This window comes from Syngnathus floridae, chromosome 14, assembly GCF_059516105.1.
Source record: "Syngnathus floridae isolate MCC-2025c chromosome 14, RoL_Sflo_1.0, whole genome shotgun sequence".
NCBI classification, from domain to species: Eukaryota; Metazoa; Chordata; class Actinopteri; order Syngnathiformes; family Syngnathidae; genus Syngnathus; species Syngnathus floridae.
This window is the reverse complement of record NC_142426.1, coordinates 2113852-2135860: the sequence shown is the minus strand read 5'-3', so window position 1 is coordinate 2135860 and position 22009 is coordinate 2113852. Positions and strand designations below refer to the sequence as shown.

The 22009-nt window shown below is 43.0% G+C and overlaps 1 protein-coding gene across 2 annotated transcripts in view; it reads left to right on the top strand.

The window, feature by feature from the left end:
• The first annotated feature begins 9910 nt into the window (after positions 1-9910).
• The window catches only part of eif2b3 (eukaryotic translation initiation factor 2B, subunit 3 gamma), a 16761-nt gene continuing 4662 nt past the window's right edge, over positions 9911-22009 (top strand). The window contains exons 1-10 of one of the 2 annotated variants that reach the window (XM_088396074.1): positions 9911-10213; positions 10739-10908; positions 11723-11880; positions 14334-14493; positions 14590-14701; positions 18061-18150; positions 19361-19497; positions 19610-19800; positions 19890-19955; positions 20127-20275. In XM_088396074.1, coding sequence (XP_088252200.1) covers positions 10761-10908; positions 11723-11880; positions 14334-14493; positions 14590-14701; positions 18061-18150; positions 19361-19497; positions 19610-19800; positions 19890-19955; positions 20127-20275 — 1211 coding nt within the window. In that variant the 5' untranslated portion in view covers positions 9911-10213; positions 10739-10760. The remainder of the gene's footprint in view (positions 10214-10738; positions 10909-11722; positions 11881-14333; positions 14494-14589; positions 14702-18060; positions 18151-19360; positions 19498-19609; positions 19801-19889; positions 19956-20126; positions 20276-22009) is intronic. The other variant, XM_088396075.1, reaches the window with a different exon arrangement.

Below are 22009 nucleotides of genomic sequence, written 5' to 3'. Positions count from 1 at the left end.
GAAGGAAAGAGAGAGAGCGAGAGAGAGAGAGGCACAGAGAGGCTTTTGAGAGCCACTGTGGGCGGTTTGCAAAATGCTGCAGGAGGCTTTGGGGTTATTGCAATACATAGCGCACGCGTGCGAGTGCGTGCGTGCGTGCGTGTATAGTATGCTTGAGTGTCATGGTCTCACCTTCCTACATCATTCATTTGATTCAAGAGAAATACCACATCCTCTCTTCAACTGACATGAATTCTTTGCTTGGCTTTGATTTGCTGCAGAATGCACCAGGAAACTTTTTTTTTTTTTTACACCTAACTTTGTTTTTATTTGGCAACACTCATGAAAAGTCTGTTGATGGAACATCGGGGCAAGAATGACGCTGTGACTGTTGAATGCCAGTGCATGAGGGAGCTTCAAGAGATCTTAGTAGTTCCCCATAATATCTTTCTATATCCATCCCATGTAAACCTGTATACAGTTCAAGCTACATTTACACAATGACCTGACAGATAACACATATTTTCAATGCAAAAAAAAATTATATATATATATATATATATATATATATATATATATATATATATATATATATATATATATATATATATATGTAGCAATAGCAAACCATAGCTGACCTCATGTTAGTCTTCAGAACCAAAAGCTAGTTGAAATTGAACAACAGCGCCTACGTCGGACACAGTCAAAACAATTCTTCATCATGAATGGATTATTAACATCCAGCAAGTCAGACATTACATCAAAGTTTCACCGGAAAGATTCTGACAAAACGAGAAAAGTGAAATTCTCGGAAGAAAAAAAAAAGAGCAGACATGGAGCGAAAGCACGCACGTCACAGTGGCTCACGACTTGACCTTTAAACATCCTGCTTCCTCTGCCACAATGCGAGTAAGACACCTCGAAATCAAAGCTCATATCACTATCATACATCATATGCCAATGGATCATTTTAGTAAGAAATACTCTGCGCCCGAGGCATTTACATTTGAAACATTTTAGACCACACCGCTCCAACATCAGCCCTGGGAAACGGCCAGAACAAACGTAGAAAAGAAAGAGAAAATGACAACAGATGGTCGATTGTCAGGGCAGTACTTTTGGACAGACACGCCGCTGGCGGTCTGGTCTCAACCATCCCCTCCCTCCCTCCCCCGGGAGGGGGTTAGGGTTAGGGTTGGGGGGGGGACACTTTAAAAGCTCTTTAATGCTATTGTACACAGGCATCTGACAAAATGACAGTGTGTTGCGTTATATAATCACAGTTTAGAGGAAAGAGAAGTCCGCATGAAGAGGATGTAGGCCAAGATAAGCATTGCAACCTCTCTGATTTAATCCACTCCAAAGATATATTGCAATCCATTTTGGATTCAGAACAAATATATTCTGTAATTCCTATTCGGAGGCAACCTGCTGCATTTTGGCCGAATTGTATATGTCATGCTGATGGAGCTTACCAGTGGAAAGAAATGAATTGTCAAGATCAAAAGACATGACTTGGAAATTGAGATGAAACACTCACAGAAAATGAGGTAAACCACAACGCTGTGTATTTTGCACAAAAATCCTAATAAAAGTCAAACGCATCCTGTTTGTTTGATTCTTAAATGTCACTGTGGCAGCAGCAGCTGCTGCTTCCTGTCGATGCAGAGAGTTTGTGTGAGATTACAACCGTCATGTTATTTTAACGATATAATATTGTGCAACTATTGGAAGAAAGTTCCAGTGTTTAAGTACAAGCCAACATTGAATTCAATACATCATTATAAGAACCATGTCGCCATGGTCATATTTCTTGTAATAATGGAATGCCTTGCAATGTTGGAAAATACTACAAATGACTCGCGCCCCTTATTCCCTTATTCGTGTGAACATCATCCCTTGCCTGCTCTGCATGTTACCAAAAATAGAACGCTGCACAAGTAGAACACCGACACGGGATAGAAATAGAATAAAAGAGAAAAAAGAGGTAGAAATTGACACACAAATCCACGATGAATAGGGCTGGAGGCGACACCGGGGATGACGTCACACGTGCACGGGAACGACGGAGGTTAACGCTGCAAATGCATTTGGCCGAATAAATGATGCAGCTGCCCAATCACTTTAAGGCCTGTCTAATAATCTGGTCAGCCAAAAGTCAACAATAAAGGACAAGGTTCATTTTCCAGTGTGTGTGTGTGTGTGTGTGGGGGGGGGGGGGGTGTACAGTTAAGCTTTTTCTCTTGAATAGTTCAGCGTCACACTTTGTCTGTTTTTGCCTTTGTTTTGCATCTTGGCTTATCGAGCTCCACTGCCACAGATGGAATTGAAAGGACAAGGATTTTCTTTGCACAACAGCACCATCTGCTGGATGTGTTCTGCAATGCTGGATTCTGCATCATTGAGAACATCATGTGCCTACAAAATTGGCACCACCAATCATTTTTGATAAGAGCCATGAGGAAATTGTTAGCCAAAGTACACACAAAGAAATCATGCCAATCGGCATTGAAGTGACATTTGTGTTGATCACTTCTACTGGAACTATAACGAATCATTCGGATGCCAAGTGAAGACAAGTGACTCATATGAACCAGACTTAATAGGAGCTTCGAATGGATGGAACCTGTTTACCAGAGGCTCTAGTGTTTGCGGACTTCCGGAACATCATCCAAAAATAACTTGGAATGATGCTCATGACGATGATGACGTTTGTTCATTTGGATCCAGAGGGCAGAAGTATAACAAAAAGCAGAGACATGTGAAGCGGTTGCACTGATTTCAAGGAAACAGGGACAAATTCACGAAAGCTATGCTTTTATTCACCCCCCCAGTATTTTTCAGTTTGAAACATCTGCGGTAACTCTCTAATTGGGTTGTAGTGACATCTAGCGAAAGGAACTGGAACAACATGTGCCAACAAGTCAAGTTCAGGTTCCTTTTCATTAGTAACAGAAAAGTCTTCCTCTGGCCGTCTGCAAGTCCGGTGATTCAGTGGTGGCGGTATAGTCACATCTAAATATATAACAAGCTATTAAAGTGCAAAACTCCACCTCCCACCGTCAAGCTAAAATGGGCTTGCTGTGGATAGCCAAGTCAGTGAATGACATATGACTTGGTGGTATAATATGCAGTGACAGCGCCCCAAAAAAAAAAAAAAAGGAGGAGACAGGATACAACATGAGTCAATGAAATCACGAAAGGTTTTATCATTACCCATAAATGACCTGTTAGTTGACTTTTCAAACCCTTTTTTTTCCTTCCCCTTCTGTTTTGGGTTATGGTGTCAATTTTGATTGTTCTGTTTTTTTTTTCGTTTCCTCCCTATTTTAAAGCCCTCTCTCTGTTTGTCCACTTCCATAGTGCGAACGTCACGGGAAGATTTCCTAAGTATAGATCAGCATATGACTCATGAGGGTTCCCCAGACAGATCTGATAGTACGGCAACTACGCAATCAACTGAAATACTGTCGTTACATTTGGATTTAGTTTAGATGCAGAGAGATACATAGGCAGCTGGACGGACGGGAAGTGGACAGACAGAGAGACAGAGAGACAGAGAGACAGACAGACAGACAGACATACAGACAGACAGAGGCTTCCATGTACTGTAGAAAGACACAGAAACAGCTCCAAAAAGCTAACGGGTTCATGAAACTTTTGTTCCTCCAGTAAAAGCTTTTGCAGGACCTAATTTGAGGGCAGCGCACACAAACAGACATGGACGGAGGCTCATTTGAGGACAAAAACACTCGCAAATTGAAAGCCCATGGCCTCCCTCCAGAGAGGGCTAATAAAAAGCTTTGTAGCTGCGGCAACACTTCTGAAAGACAATGGATTGACAAAAAAAAACATAAGCAATGATACAAATTCTTATTTGTTTGAAGAAATTACACCTTGCTTTTACAAGCTCTACTAGCTTAATGCTAACATACAAATGGAAACACCATACACACGTATTAGCGTCTATGTGGTGCTCTTGTTATTCTTTAAGCAACGGATATCAGAACACAAATACTGCATGTGCAGCAAGACTTGTAGACAGATCAAATAATAATATCAATCACATTTATTCTTTATTTGGTAGAATAGATGAATACTCCTGCCGCACTGATAAGCTGAGAGAGGAGCTGACCCTCCAGTATAATAAAAAAAAAGTATGCTATTACTGTGTACTACTTTTCTCAAACAACAAAATAAATTACACAAACCTTATAAATGTGGTCCTGAAATGAATTAAACTTGTATTCTAAGGCTCTACTGGACATCATGTAAAGCAGTTTCACTAGGGTGGTGGTGGTGATGGTGTGTGTGTGTGGGGGGGGGGGGGGGGGCGTTGGACGGGTGGGGGGGCACTGCTCCCTGAAAGCTAAATTGAAACATCTCCCAGTCATGATGCCATGACCGGCCATTGTTCCAGTGAGCAATGAGATGAAGAAGAAGCTGGAGCAGACCAAGGAGCGAGCGCTTTGCATCCATTTGGCAGCAAGAAGCGAGTGCGAGACTGATATTAGGCGGTCTGTTTTGACGCCCCACTTCCACATAGCCTTGCCGAGGCCCCCCCCCCTGGGAAAACAGGGACAACAAATTAGCCTTTTTTTCTCTGCGGGACCCGGGGAGGACAGCCCTCAGACTGTCCGCCTGGAGTTCCCATGCACCCCTCTTGCCCCTTCCCCTTTCAGAAAGCGAGGAAGCAGTCATTGTGCCAGCACCTGTCTCTGAGGAAATTGGTAAAAGTGATGGCTTTGTTAGCCATTGCCATGGCAACCAGGAGAAAAGAGCAGGGGCCAGCTCGCAAGAATTGGGGAAGAGATTGGAAGGGGGCCGGGGCTGGAGGTGGCGGGGGGTCAGGGGGCTTGACAATGAAGTAGCAATTGCATCGCTTTTGGCTGGGATGGATCTATAGGAGGATGTGATGACTTGCTGTGTACCCACGTGTTGGCAAGGGGCATTGCGTGTGTTCATTCAATCCCATAATAAGGCCATGTCCACACAAACAAGGCTATGATTTTCTCCACGTGCAAGCCGGGTGGGACAAATCACCGATATGACAAATGTTCTCACGTCGAGCCATTTCCCAAATCAACCATTTTCTTTTTGGGTGGGGGGTTATAGTGCCACCTGTTGTTGCTTTTGCACACATTTGCAATTTAACCGTTTTTTTTTTTTTTTTTAATACACAAACTGGATAAATGGACACAGACTATGTCAACATCTCTTGCGATTTGTAACCGCGCTACCATCTTCATCTCAGTCGGTGACAATAGCGCGATGGGTCCCTAAATAGCTTGAAGGTCACAAAGGTCACCTCGCATCAAGTCCTCTGATGCGAGGCACTCTTGAAAATCAAGCAGCAGGCGGTGTGGTGGAAAAAATGGATTCCCAAACCAAATGCATCATTTTACGCTGAATCATCCGCTTCATGAAGTTGTCACCTCAAACGTCTTAATGACATCTTTATCACAAAATGACAATATAGTGTGAAGTGTATTACTATATATGACATTACATTTGAAACAGACTTCATATTTCAATTCAAACGTCTATTTTGGATGACAGATTCTAGTTGCCTTTTTTTTTTTTCTGACTTGATTTCTAAGATCGCTTTAAGGACATGGTCATGACCTCCCAGCCCCAGGAGATGACGCTCTTTCCCTGGGTCTTCTGCCTTTTTTTTTTTTTACTGTAAAGCTAGACCTCTGTGTTAAGGATTAAAAGATTTTTAACAAAGGGTCTAGACTAGAGGCATAAGTCATCATTCAAGTCCATTTGGTCTAATTTAGGCAAAATTATACGTGGCACAAACTCAACTATCCTTTTATGAACACCCTTAAAGTATTTCTCAATTATAGCCGAGTTCTCTATGTCCCTTTGCGCAGCCATAGGATGTAAGGAAAAAAAAGACTCTTTTCATCTTCCTCTTTGTGATTTCCTTCACACCTCCCGTGTGGCTATGTTTGAAGATGTGGTTGATGGCGAGTCTGCTACTGCGCCGCAAAACATTCTGATGTCATTATTTTTTTTAGATGAAAGTATTAGGGAATCCCAATACAAATGATTCGGTGTGCAAAGAATGAGGCGTTGCTACTTTTCTGCCTCTGATCTTATGATGACAAAACTGATGGAAATGTAGAACTTCAAAATACTTCCTGACACCAATGACTACTTTCCTATCGGCAGACTTGTTACTTCTTATTGTACGAGCACAAAAATCCATTTTGAGTTGCGACTAGGTGAGGTTTGGTTTTTTTTTTTCAAAGAAAGTTAATTCATAGCTGCCACAAGGTGAATTTGTGACAAGCAAACTGTGAATGGACAAGAATTGATTGCATCACAAAATATTCACAAGCCAAAAATAAAGCAAAAACATTGATGGAGACAATCAAACTGAAGCTGAATTGAAGGGTCTGTAGATTTGCTGACATCATGCTTTTAGAGGTCTTTCCAGGCACAATTTTCACGAAAATGTTGACTTGACTCCAAAGCGGCGCAGCCACACCCCCCAACCCCCCCCCCCCACCACCCCCCCCACCCCGGTTCTCGAACGAAGGATAAAATTTGATGGGCAGCAGTGAAAATAGTTGGCTCTGTGTCGCTGCATCTGAATGTGCATCTGTCTCTCTTTCCAGACAGAATGTGATAATATTGCCACATGGGAACCCGAGAGAACACCAGCGGGTTACAAAGCCTTCTAAAAGTGTCTTCACTCAGCTGTGATTTATCTCCTCTTCTACCTTTCCTGAAAGCAAATACTAACACAGTGTGTTCTTCCTGATGCAGAAAGCACTAAAACAAAAAGCTGGCTTCATTATAAATGAGTGTATTTCAAAATAGATTCTAAAAGCCATTTTGATACTGTCCTTTCCTCCCTCTGTCTTGAAGAAACTCCAAGGTTTGTGTGTTTTGAGTGGGAAGCCATGGGTGTGAGCCAATGTATATACATTTACTAGATACACAGGGACATTTAAAGCTAGAGTGTATACACACGTACTCTTAAAGTTAGGCTCAAGTCTTTTTTTTATTTCAAAATATCATTGTTGAAGAAGCGAGCGTAGTCATTTCCATGTATTTGATTGGAACCCATCATTAGGTCACGTTGGTGGGAGGGGTGGCAAAAATCAACACCAACTTTCTATCAAGTTGAAGACAGTGCCATTCATGTTGGAGTCTTTTTTTTAACATGCCAAAACTCAAATGTTTGTGATATGTTCCTTTTCCGTTGCTTCCATTTTTCCAACAGATGCTGTTCACTAAAGTCAAACGGTGAATGCAAAGGGCCTTCGAATCGGTCCGACCAAATTCCAGCAATGTCCCGGCTAGTTCTGCCCAAACCATATCGTCCTCATGCACGATGGAGCGTGAACTTATGTTCATGCTTATTCTGGTTATGAGAATATTAGTTTGTGCAGCAGCATATTCATACACGATGGCACGCTTACTCTCGTTGGCTTAACGTTCCACTGCAATAGGGACAGAATACAAACAGTGAAGCAACACATGCAGACAGACAATATAACAGTGCTCACTGCTGCATCGTTTGGATCCTCCGCACGGGAAATCTACGGGGAGCTGAAACATCTGAATGAACAGTGGCTCGCTTTTACACTGTCTGCAGATGGCGAGCGAGCATATAGTGCAGCGCTATGACAATTCACTTGCTGCACTATGACAAAAAACTGTGAAGACTCAATGCTCCCTATAAAGTATTTGATTAAGAGTGATGTTTTTTGGGTCATCACTGAATGCATTTCTACAACGTGTGCAATTTAAGACGTCTGAGTAGTAAGCTAGTAAACATGTCACTGTTGCTTAAGCGCTTCAACTCAATTCCTCCGACACACTGATTTTCAAACACATAAATACTAACTTACTCACAGTTTGATTGTGCCAGGGCACCAGCCCAAATTTTTCTTCCTTCAAAAACATCCACTTCCAGGTTCTGACACAGGCCTGGCTTCCCAATCTTTCCTGTGTGTGGAGAGAAAGAAGCAATTAAAAAGAGGGAAGGAAAATAAAATGTCAAGGTCTGGTAACAATGATGTTGACTCGAAACATTTTGCAGCTGTTTTTAAAGAATTGCTGTTGATCAAATTTGTTTTCCCCTTGTGAAAATCTTCAGTTTGATACGCAAGTGACAATAAGGCATTCAAAGTCACAACGTTTCAAATGAACACAACTCAAAGAAAAGGAATGTGGTTTTACACAAAATAAAAGTGTGTTAGTGCTTTTGGCCATGAGCGCTATGAGAAATCTTTATCTTTGGATTTTATGTGCGTGTGTTGATGTCTGACATTGAATTTTAAACGGGCCTTTTTTGGTTTCCGCGGCAGCGGCGTTTAGCCACATAAGGCTGGCAAACGCAAACCGCAACATACACTAGATGCACATAACACATACATGCAAATGTGTGAGGCCGCATTTGAACGTGTTGGTAAAGTCAAACCTCACACACGCACACTAGTCCGAATGTTGCCTCTGTTTTGCACTCTATCTGGGTGGTCCGTGCTGAATATGTTTATGATCCAAAGTGAGGTAATCCAACTGGCTTGTTTCGCTGAATTGAGAATGATTTACAGGATGCTGTAGCAGAGGAGGAGGCCCGAGGAAATCTTAAGGCTCTATTTCAAGTCATTCTGGGTCCAGACAAGCACACATGCACTCTCCCCGCCACAATTTCTCAATGCAATGTGTTTTCCTATTTCTGTCTGGTGCTTGGACAGCCGTTTTGAACTGACAAATTAGCTGCACTTTGACAGCAGGCACAAAGCTCTTTTCCCAGTCATGGAAAAAAGAAATCTTCATTATCATATCAATCATGTCTTTCATTTCCAATAGCGTTGACAGGAGCTGCAGCCTCTCCCAATTGACTTAAGAGCTACATGCTAGATTGGTCGCCAGTCAATCACTGGGCAGTTATAGAGACAAACAACCAGCCACATTCAAATTATCAGTGCACAAGCGACTATAAAGTTGTCATTTTCAAGAATAATGTTGTATTACATATGTTGCTTTTTTGGGCCACATAAAATAATGTGTCGAGCCAAATTTGGCCCACGGGCCTTGAGTTTAGGACATGATTTACGGGTCCAACTTGATTTATAAGTTAATGAAACATGACACAAAATGTAGACATTGTCAAAGCAGAAAACATTTTGATGGAATAGTGAATAACGCGTCCGTTTTTCAGGAATGGAAAACAATAATGTTATTTTCTAAATTGCAGATGACTTTGATCTCTCCCCCACCCCTCTATAACTGTAGTGATGTTTTCTGACATTGGTGGAGTATAGTTTATGTGTACTGTTTTCTCTGTCTTCTACTTTGGACCAAGCAGTCAGCTCATCTCCTAGCCACATTCCCCGAGCTCAATTTGCTGTTACGTCTCTCTCAGCTATGTGAAATGGGAGTTGTCAACCTTGAAGTCAGAAGGAGTTGTTGAATGGCTTGTGGCTGCTAATCTGTTCTCACCACTTTGTATTACTGTGAATGAAATAGGGGGAAAGAAAATTCCATAACAGTGAAGTAACCAAAGTAAATCAGATAAAATGTTTGATATTTTACTACTACTACTACTACTACTACTACTACTACTACTACTACTATTAATAATAATAATAATAATAATAATAATAATAATAATAATAATATTTACAATAATGATAAAATAATAATTATAATAATAATGATGATAATAATAATAATAATAATAATAATAATAATAATAATAATAATAATAATAACAACAACAACATTAGCTCTAAATTGGTATGAATTATTTCATATTATTAATCTATTACTTTTTGAGACACACAAAAGCTTAGACTTATGTTGTTTAAAATTAAACAAAATAAAGTATTACACCACTGTACAGTAAAGCACTGTTCGTTTATAATTGCGTAGCGTTGTTTTTTTGGGAGGAACTATCTTGTCGCTGGGATTGTTTCCTAGTCGAACTTGTTACAGTTGAACCACTGTTATAGCAACATACCGCACAAGTTTTGCTTTTCGTCTCCTTCTGATCTTATAGCGGTCGGTTAACTCTCTCCGAGGGGAGTTCATTTGAGATTTTAAGGTAATTCGGTGTCGAATCCCAACGCTTCGTCACCCGTCGACTAAGCAGCAGTCTTTAGATTTATGCTAGGTGCTAACAGTTAGCCGAGTGCTAACAACTCTTTGACAGCAGCCCTTTCAGTTTACATGTGTCGACCGGCTGGGATTCAGGAGTCGCTGAGAGGTAAACTTTTCATTTCGTCACATTCAACTGCTGTTTGTGTCCTCAGCATTCTGTCAGGACTTTTGATTAATTCACGTTTCAACCGGGCTGGGTTGACATGATATCCTCATGAATCGACTGTAAAGGTTTCACCGTCTATTCATGCAATTCATCATTCACCTGTCACTTCTCTTTACCTCTTGTGTACTGTTCCTTTCACCACACAATGGTTTTATACACACAAACATTTGGAATGCGGTAGTGTCACTGTTGTACTAACATTCTCCACATGGACAGCCACCTTGCACCTGAAGGCTCTCACGAGGGAATGATGAACTTAGGGTAAAATGCCCCTCTTGGTAGGTAACACTGGCTGCGTTTATAGTGGAGTATGTGGTTAACCCGTCTGTCTCACAGTTGATGTCCTTTGTTGTGCTATTTTACTTCGGAGTGGTAGCAACAACAACAACAACAACAACAACAACAAAAAACAATCATGCACAGGTGTTCATGTGATTGAAATAAGTTGGTCTCTCTTGTCATCAGTCAGTCATCCGTAGCAGACAATATGGAGCTGCAGGCGGTGATGATGGCGGCTGGTGGGGGCTCGCGGATGACCGACCTGACGTATAACACCCCCAAAGCGATGCTTCCAGTTGGCAACAGGCCCCTGATATGGTACCCTCTAAACCTGCTGGAGAGGGTCGGCTTTGACGGTGAGCATTAGCGCTTTCCATTGTACCTGCGCCTTTTTTTTTTCATGCTTTTTTTCTTACTAATGTATACTATTGTGGCTTTGTTAGTTGTACACATTATTAACCATGCTTTGATGATAAAAAGCCTCATTGTATTTCCTGCTAAGTAACACACTACAAATGCATTCTAAGCATTCATATAAAGCGGCACATATACATATATATGTATATATATACATGTATATGTGCGCGCGCTGATATCACGCTGTTTTTCTGGCCGTTTAGCACTTCATCAGCCATTGTCAGGTGTGTGTGCGCATCCTGACTCCACTTAGACTGCAGTGTTTTGGCCCCGTGTGCTACGACTTGCTGTCGGTCCAGAAACATTTGGCTTATAAAGGGATTTGTTGCAGTCTGCTGTTCTTGCCAGTAAACAGGGCTGCTCATTGTAAAAAAAAAAGCCTGTTGCTCCTCACTGCCCTTAATAAAACTCCTTTTCAGATATAATCACCATGTGTGGCCAGCACTTTTTTTACTGTGTGTAGCCAGCTAGCCAAAGGCCTGCAATTTACTTTTACGAGGCTGACACAGCAAGTGAGCGAATGCATTACACAAACCATTTTCTACTACGTACAGATAAGGCAGCAATTCTTAGATGTGTTAAAGAGGTCTGCTCATGTTATTATCCATTTAAAGTCAAGTTTAATTTGGGCGCTTGAAATGCACCATAATCTAGTGGACATCTAATGCGACGTTGGGAATAGTTCTTCTTATTATACCCAGACTTGCTGCAGCCATGAATAGCTTGAAGACTTGTTCTTTGCTTTGTCGTCAGAGGTGATTGTGATCACCACCAAGGAGGTCCAGAAGATGATGAGCACAGACCTTAAACTGAAGATGGACGTGAAGTTGAAACTGGACTTTGTTTGCATCCCGGAAGACGAAGACATGGGCACGGCCGACGCTCTCCGGCACATCCAGCCCAAGATCAAGGTGTCGTGCACGCAAACGTTTAAACAATTGTCATGTAGTATGTGATACAATGGCTTACGTTAAGTTTGACGTTAAACTGAACCTGATGACATTTCAAGAAACTCATGATTGCATAATCAGGTAAATCAGCCACTTAGCAGAACTCAAAATGCTAATCTGCCTAGCCAACCAAAGCCAAAGCATTTGCTTATTTTGCACAAAGCCACTACAAGCTAAATTAGCTAGCGAAGCTACTGGGCATGAATGAGTTGCGCCCTCTGCTGGTTGCTTCTAAGAATTGACAACCACTCATTTTTCCTGCCAAGATATTTTGTTTACACAGCCTAATCCCATTGATACAAATGTTAGATCAATCAAATTGTGTATGACTGACAAATGTACGGTGCAATACTCTGCACACAGCTGTGTCTAAGGATGCGTTTTGACAGGTTGAATTCCCCCCACCCCCCCTCACACACACACACACACACACACACACACACACACACACACACACACACACACACCCCTCTCCGGCACTTGTATGAAATCACAGAGATTCTTATTATTCCCTTTTGCCCAAGAGCTCTTTATTTAACCTCCGTTGTAACGGCACGCAAGCGCACTCCAATGGGGCAAGTTCCCTCACGCTCCCGTTGAGTATATTGGAGTCCGTAATCCTTTGAGCAGCCAGCTAGATTAGAGGCATTGAGTTACACACACTCTCACACTGGAGGGTGGTGACTGAGGGACCAGAAGCATGGCCTGCCAAATCCCAGCAGCGGAATCAATCAAACTGTCAGTCTAGAGCATGAATACAGAATAGACACACGCACACTCGCCCATCTCTTTCTAACAACCTTCTATGAGGGGATTTTGTGTTACCGATCAAACAAAATACTTAGAATAATCCGGCCGCACTTTCAGGGACCAGAGAGTTTCTGTTCCCTGAAAAGGGAGATTACAAGCGGCATATTTTATTTTGTCTAGCGAAGGCACACAAAGATGGATGCCTACGCCTGATTGTTGCCTACGGCTTTCCCGTTAAGCCCAATGAGTGAAAGGTGTTACTTAGCGTGCGCTTTTTCTTTTTGTTTTGTTTTGTATGTTCAAAGCCTTATGGACATTTTTATGACCACTCACTTTTAATCACTTGGCAGACCTGAGTGAGTATCCAGGCAGACTCAGCTTCTGGTCTGCAAATGTTTGTCGACATTCGAGCCACATGACAAAAGGTGAAGAGAGAGATATTGGGGTGAGATGGAGAACCAACGCTTCTTAAAAGAAGTTCCGTTTGGAATTCATAGTCGTTTCCTATGTCAATGAATGGTAAAGTTGGATCACATTAACAACAGAGTTGTCACAACTAGGTAGAAAACAAAATGTGAACACAAAATTCATGTTGTCCGCCTGTGTTATCCATGCAAATGGTGGCATTTTGCCAGCGAGACCACCACCACCACCAGAATCCAGGGACCACAGCTTGCAATTTATGTCCTGTAAGAGAGGAAGCTTGAGAAATAAAAGACAGTGTGACTCCATGTGTGGTATACGTGCGTGCGTGTGGTCCTGACCTGTCCAGAGATCCTGGCTGTTGAAAGGCCAGTGTGTCTCTGTCTCCCCAGCTGACTCCACTCCGCCGTCGCCTGCGAGTGTCCATGTGTGTGTTCCGTTGTGTTTACCGGCCTTCCTCCGTGTGTGTGTGTGTGTGTGTGTGTGCGCGCGTGCTGGCGTGCGTGTTAAGACAGAGTGGAGACTTGAAAGGTCTCTGGGTCGCCGCGTCGGTAGATCTCCTGCAGACGCCTCGCAATGGTAGCTTCTTGTTGTTGCCAATTCCAGACCAGGCTGGGCTATAAGATACCAGCAGGTCAACTACATGACCCTTGAACTCATTCATACACTCCCCTCACTGACATGTGTGCGACTTTTGATGGAATGATCTTCCTATTGCATTGCTAGCACTGTCCATGTTCAAGCTACGAGCCCCTATTTGTTTTGGTTTTTGAAAGCCGCGAACGTGCTTCAGATACGGAGATGCTTCCGTTGCAGCGGTATCACTATCAATAAGGCGGCGAGTACTAATGGCAGGATTAGTCCTCATGCTGACAGCCCGCATGAGTGAGTAGACAAATGGCTGCTGTGAACAGAGGTGCAAGTCAAAACGCATACATACGTACCTGCGCATATACGTACACCTGACATAAGCACTGATACCGCTTGCACTCCCGTGTTGTGTAAGTGATATCTTAATGGAGTTCACAAGCGCCGGCCGGATTGATGCTTCTTAGATTTAGTGCACTGCCCAGTACCTGAGCTACAATAGCCAAAAATCCCCTTTCCTCGTAATCAAGCTTGAACTGTGAATACGCACGACGTTCCGTGCGGTGAGTCGTCATCAAAAAAGCACAGCCGGGGCCCTTCTATGGATCTTAAAACGACTCTCGTCTTTGTGTCTTTCTAATTTGCCTCCTCAGACCGACATCTTGGTGTTGAGTTGCGACGTGATAACAGACGTGGCGCTTCACGAGGTGGTGGATCTGTTCAGAGCCCACGATGCAACTTTGGCTATGCTGATGAGCAAAGCCCATGAATTCACAGAGACCGTTCCAGGCCAAAAGGGAAAGAAGAAAGCAGGTCGATTGAAAAAAAACATTTTCCGCATGATATGTTTTGTCAATTTGGATGATAGCTGAAATGTCTTTGTGTATGTTTTTATTTGTTCCTCTGCAGCTGAGCAGCGAGATTTTGTAGGCGTGGACCAATCAGGCAAGAGGGTCTTGTTTATGGCCAACGAGGTGGATTTGGAGGACGGGCTATCCATTAGGAAGTCCATTTTGAACAAGTAAGCTAATTGAGCTGAATTTTAATATTGGAATGTCCATTGATGAAGAAGTGAACTCCTCCAGTGTGTGCAGTGTGAACGTGGAGCACCACACACACACACACACACACACACACACACACACACACACACACACACACACACACACACACACACACACACACACAATGTTACTACATTGCACTTCGTTAGTGGAGCAGATGTTTTGGTTCTGATCAGGGTTTCCGTAGCTGGTGTGTGGGATATTTGTTACAGGAAGGGAACGTGAGGTAGGTTTTCATTTCCTGGTCCTAAAATGCACGTACGTGCGTTTTGGGAGCTCGTAAATACTTCACGGAGCCAAAGCCACTGTAAATTCTGGAAAATGAGAGCGGGCTCCAGAGCAGCTGCTTACAAGCATCCTTGCACAGAAAACGTTTCAGTCTAGGTCCTCCCTCCCTCCCTCACACACACACACACGCATGCATATAAATTTAGCTTGTTACACAAAAAAAATATTTTCGAACCACACGTTAATGCATCCAAGACAACATGGTGCTGGAATGAGCATTCTTTGGTGATGTTATCAAGATGTCTGTGAGTCCGCAGCAAAATATTTCTGACTTCCAAGCCTCCAATCTATTTAGCAAGATATGAAACAATGACACAAGCAAACGATCAAAAGTGAACAGTACAAAGTGTTTCGATGTCAGGAAATCAGGAATGTCAGGGACTCATTTCCGGAGTTTGGGATTTCTACAAGCCACTGGTGGCTAGTTTATTGGTCGCGGGACTGTTTTACACATCACTTTACCTCGAGCCCCTTGCTTGTCCCATCAAAAGCAGATACACATTTGTTTTCTTTTCTTTTTTTTTTCCCGTCTTTGGTGTGCTCACTGAAAGTTTGTCCACCGTTTGTAGTGTTTATTGCTGTTAAATGTGATGGATTGCTGATTAAGGGCTTCTACATCAATATTGTATATAGTTGTACTCCTTAGAAGAAAACTACCTGCGGTGCGGAAAAGCCACGCCATGACCTGCTGGGATATATTCTAGCCACGGAGGCTTGCTTTCAGTGGCTTTATTTTCAAGTGCTGTAGTCATTTGTCAGCCTAAGAAAGACAAAGTAGCATCCACATCTGTCGTGATGTTTTGTTGACAATTGAGCACAGTGTGGTGTCAGCGCACTCAACAGAAACGCCCTCGGCATTTCAGACATGACAAAGGAGCTTGATTTATGATTTGCAAGCTTTATTGTGTATCCTTTTTTTTTTTTTTTAATCATCCAGTCATTCCCTCATCTTATTCTCATGAGCGTAACTCATGTTTAAGCGGGCCGGTTGGGAATTCAGCTGTTGAGTTGATGTTTGTGAGTATCACGGCATCATCGCGGTGACCTTGAAAGATTTTGAAGGAGGAAGCTTGTTTCCATCTGTTTCCAATATGATTGCACCAAATCATCAACTCACTGGCTGGATCCGCCAACAAAGTGCCTTCGTGCAATACCTACGTTTATCTGTATCCTGTCAAGTGACTTACGTTATCTGTAATGCGTCTTGAAATTTGATTTGGGTTATATTCCTTTTTGTGTTTTGAACTCAATATTTTCGATTCAATTAAAGACTGAAATTGGATGATTTACGAGGCTCGATTTCTCAAATCTCCGTCAGCCCGGCTGCCATTTGTTCTTTTTCTCACTTGGCCCTGAACCTTTTATCCATGTTGATTTCATTACATTACACAGGCAGGGATGGAGCTCACTTTCTGGATCACGCCGATGCCAGACTATCCTTGTTCCACCAGCAGTGGACCATGTGTGGGTTTAAGCTGTGTCAGATATGAGACTCAAAATGAAATGTATTAGACTATCTCGGCATTAGGGGAATCACAGGCGTTTTGATTTTGCAGGCTAGAACCAAATATCCCAAATAAGCCTCTTGGCTCAGATGAGGAAACCTGACTAACGAGGGTATTAGCATTCTGCCACGGTCCGACTCACTGTGCATTTCTGCTTCCAACTAAACTACGCGTCGTACTGCGTGTAAGCAAAAGAGCAAGTTGTGGCCATCCTGTGCTGCTCAGGATTTGCAAAAACACATTTGCCAATCATCCAAGAATTGTCATGCTTGCCTGTTGAGGGATGAAATACCCGCTTAAAATGCATGTAGCCGTTTGTGATACAAGGAACCGCTTGCTAAATTGTCCATTTAAGACGTCTTTTTTTCGAGAACTTTGAGATCTACTGGAAGAGCTGCAAGAAGAAGTGTCAGAAAAGGTCCCCAACTAAGCTCCACTTGTAATGGTGGTTCCCACAGACTAAATCTTTCCCTCTGTTGTGTTTCCCATGATCACACAGAGCAACACGCGCAGTCTGATGGAGCGCATTTGCTTGTAAAATACGTGTGACCGAGTCATGAGTCACACTTGTCAGACTGCTCGGTGGATTTCTTTGAACATTTCACTGGACAAGATATGATCAAGTTGTTCAACTTCCTCACTGATGATATTCCCTCAGAATGATTGAGACTGTTACAGCCCAAGAACAACATTAAAAGATGATGAATCTATTACAAAATGTCTTATCAACCCCCCCTAATTCCTCGAATGCCCCCTACGTGTGAGAGCCTTTTTAAAACGTATTGAATGGTGGTGCTTCTATTTTAGTGCAAAGCATAAAAAATGACAGAAAAATGAAAGCTTATGCTCATCCTTTGTGTGACTGTACGTAATTATTTGTCATTCTAACCTTTTGTCATCATTAGTAGTAATGCTCGGATCAAGACAACCAGTCAGGCTTGCGGACATGGCGCATCAGTCATTTTTAAAGTGTCGTGACTTGCCAGACATTCTTTGGTTCTGTTGTGGAAATGAAAATCAAGGTTTTCGTGTCAAAGCTCCACTGTGAACAGCCAACCGCGAAATGTCTGCTTTTCATTTTGTCAAAGCTGCATGATTGTTGTGTGGTAATGAGACACAGTCCTTTCAAATCAATAGCTTCCAACCAAAAAAAGAATCCAAATAACTAACTACAGCGTGTCTCGGAAAATGTTTCGCAGAGGTCTTTGGGTATTACGTAGTAAAAGTTTGGCGTCGTCTGTTTTAGGGAGAGCCCACACCCTGTCTTTTTTTTTTTTTTTTTTTAACGATCTAATAAGCGAACGGGTGGCGGAAGAGGAGGATACGTACGGCATAAAAGGGGGTGAGGGTGGATTTGTTTTATTGAAGCCTGAAGGATGACTTGCTTTTCTTTGGCTCTCGCTTCATAAATGTCAAGGTATGTATGCAACCCACCGCCATAAAGCTGCCCCTGCCCGGCCGGCCCCCAATCTCAAACAAACAATGATGACCAACCCAAATGCTTACTGGTGTTCTCTCTCCAGACATCCGAGGATGCTCATCAAAACTGGCCTCCTAGACGCTCACCTTTACTGCATGAAAAAAGCAGTGGTGGACTTTCTGAACGACAACAAGTGAGTTCCCAGTGTAACTTTGAATTTTCCTCCCTAGCCTAGCTAGTTTAACTCTAGCAAACGCTGTCCAGACTCGGTCAGGCATCGGCCGCTTTAATCTGTAGCAAATGTTGACGAGGGTTACATAGCGTGCGAGGCTTTGAAAGGTCCTGTTAGCGTGGTGGTGTTAATTTGTTTTACAACGTGTCAGTGAGACAGGCTTTAAGGCCTTTAGCCTGTGAATTGGAGCTTGCTGTCTGTCACCTGGCCGCCCAACGCTCCACAGCAGTGCTCTGGAAATATGAAGTGAAATTGAAGCGCTTTCGTATCAGATGCGAAGGATGACAACGGAAAGTGGCCAAAGGTACAACGTCTTTGAGCTTTCCTGATTGTTTCTGGCTCTTGCTCAAATTCCATCATCACTATTCACTTTGGTAAAAATAATACCGGCGACTGACGGACAGACGGGTGGGTGGGTGGGTGGGTGTTTGGGTAGCTGAGAAATAAGTCAACTGCTTGTAGTCTGAGCAAACATGGAATTCATCCTTTGACCGCTTGGCCAAAAGACACAAGCGCAATGAAACTCCAGCTGCCAAAGACTTTTTTGCACCAGCTTGATGAAACAAAACCCATTCCAACACTAATCTCACGTGGCCAAGTCATTTGAATGAAGCATTCATTTGCCAGCTTTCACATCTTTATTCGCACTTGTCTTATTCATCATATTGTTATTTGAGCTCCTCGTTCTCCCTTTCTCCTCTTCCGCGTTCCTCCTCCCTTCCCTCCAGAAGACACGGACGGCGGACACAGTAACTGTTGTTTTTCTCCTGTCATTCACATGGAAATTCTCATCTCCCCCTTTAAAAGAAAGTACGGGGGAGAAAAGAAAGGGGGTTGCAAAGTGTTGCATAGAAACACTCCAGCACGGCAGCAGCGCTGCTGCACATAGAAAATGGAAAAAAAGTAGGTAAATATTTTTTGAAAAATGCTGCCAGGCAGCTATTCAATTAAAAAAATGCAAACACTCTAAAGTTGAACGGTTGCATTAAAGATGATCAAACATATTTAAAGTTCACTTGACTTCATTTCACACTCACACACACACAAAAAAGTCCTACTTGCTAATCTTTCCACAACTTGATCATCCTAAGCATGGTAAAATAACCACATTCCCGCTTAAGGTTATGACTAAACTAGCGCTCCTCCTTCTCCTCAATCCTCTTGACTGCAGATCCATTTCATCCATCCGTGGCGAGCTCGTGCCTTATTTGGTGCGCAAGCAGTTTTCCAAAGCGAGGAGCAGTCCAAAAGTTAAAGATGACAGTGATGAGCAGAGCCAGACGAAGAGTGACAACTCGACAAACAATGGTTTGCATCACACCACTGCATTTGCTCTGGGCTGAATTTTTTCTCGTGTTTATAGTTCCCACTGATATGACATTTTGGTGGCGGATGCACTTCATGGCTTCTCTCCTCGCAGAGCTCCTGATCGCATCACGCGACGATGGCCTCCTCCAGCTGGCCCAGGAGCGCTCCTGCTGGAACGACCATCACGGGGACATGAGCGAGGCGTACCACGGCGGCAAGCTCCGTTGCTACTTGCACATCATGGAGCAGGGCCTCTGCTACCGCGTCAACACGCTTGCCGCCTACATCGAGGCCAACCGCCTGGTAAGTTGCATAAATGTTTCACGTGGTCCTAATGAATCATTCCGCTAATTTTTTGCTTTCTTTCTTTCTCTTTCTGGTCTTTATGCAAGGTTCCCAAGCTTTTGTTTGAAGAACCAGCAGTCCACCCTTCTGCCGTCATTTCGGAGCGATGTCAGGTTTGTGTCAGCGGTGGTTTTGAAATCTTGTCTGGTCAATTGAGCTTGCGCTAATTGTCCTCAGATGGTCAGATGATCTCAGAGTTTATATTGGACTTTGATGAGGATCACACGTGGACTGCAGCGTTTGGCGACTATGAGTAATGTCTCTGCGCACTGTCATCTGCTCAGATGGGATCCGACAGCATGATTGGGGCTCTGTGTCAGATCGCAGATAAGACTTCCATAAAGAGGTCCACCATCGGAAGCTCCACCGCAATTAAGGAGAAAGTCCGAGTGACCAACTCTATCATCATGCACGGGGTTACCATAGAAGAAGGGTGAGAACACACGCACACACACCGGCTTTGAAGTGAGCTCACAAATACACACCGAGAAAGAATTCTTCTCTCCCGGCATGTTTATGCTTTAGGTCCTAATTGTAACCCTAAATGGTCGTGCAAGATTAAGTTGGTACACGCTCACTTTGCTTACTAATGATTTTGATTTGTTTTCCCTCGCCAAGATACTGTCAACACCCAAAACCTTCCATGTGTGGCTTCTTAATGCCCCTGAATCAAACACTCCTGCTCGCCCTTTCTAAGGTTATGATTATAAATTTTGAGAATCGGGTCAAGTTTATTCTTGGAATACGACCTGTTTTTTTACCTTTTAGCATTCTGACCTATACCATTTTGATTTGTTTTCTTTAACAGCACAACTTTTTTGACAATTTTGCAGATCTGATCGTTGATCTCATAGATGAATGGGCAATTTGCAATCACCCATTTTGCATCCAAATGCTAAATATCTGCAGATCCCATCCAGCTATTATTAGAGTCAGCTATTAGGTCTTTCTTTTACGAGAATTGCACCTTTTTCTGGTATTCTCATAACATGATGACATCATTTTTGCAACGATGCAATATTAGGACTTGTGCCTATTTTCCCCTCATCATTTTGAGACCATTTTTTTTCAAATCCGAGATGTGCAAATGGTGGCTGCTGGTGTGCGTTGTGTGATGCTATGTAAATGGGTGGTGTTGTTTTGTTTTCCATCCTCCCTCCATGGGGTGGAACAAGGCGCACCGGGCTCACAATGTGCCTATTGGTGTGCGACCAGCCAGAGGCCGGCTCCAAACAAACAGCGAGCTGCTCAAGTGAAGCACACAACATCCCAATATCTCATTTGACCGCTAATTTACTTGGCCACACCAGGATTCCCACTGCTTACGGAATTTGCAGAACACTATGAACCCTTGTTACTCCACACAGTAAAATCCTGCGCCATTTAGGAAATGAGGGAGTGGAAGTCTGCCGAGCACATCTGAAAAACATGTTGGCTTTGGAGATAGGAGCTTTATATATAGATATATAGATATACGTATATATATATATGCATGTATATATATTTTTTTATTAACATGAGTTTATTTCGGTCAAATAATTGAACTGTTACATTGGACGGGCTCTTTCTTGGCCCCCCACAAAGTTTCGCTTCAATAGTTTTTGCCTAATCTCAATCGTAAACAACCGAGCCCGACAAACCCTTCTTTGCCGAGGAATCCAAATCATGTGTGATGCTGCGCATATTTCACCCGTGTCATCATGACGCCAAGTCACTCATTGGTGCAGCTGCAACAAGAAATCGCTTGTACTTCAAGAAGCAGAAGCCACTGTTGAATTAACATGTAGAGCTGAGATTCATCTTGGCCCGGACTAGAGACGACCTTCTTAATGCACTTGTTCAAAATCTCTGCTTCTTTTCTTACTCGCTCCTTTCTCTAGAGCGAGTCCTCGACGCCATCTCGAGGACACCGGCCGGCCGGCCGGTTGGCCAGCCGGCGCGGGGACCCTCATCGTGGCCACGTAGGCGCCCACACAAAGGCATGAAAGAGCGAGAGAGTTGCCAAAGAAAGTGGACAAAGCAAGGAGAGAAAATTGCAATTCTTTCTTTTCTTTCCATATGAAGGAAGGAGAAAGAAAGAAAGAAAGAAAGAAAGAAAGAAAGAAAGAAAGAAAGAAAGAAAGAAAGAAAGAAAGAAAGAAAGAAAGAAAGAAAGAAAGAAAGAAAG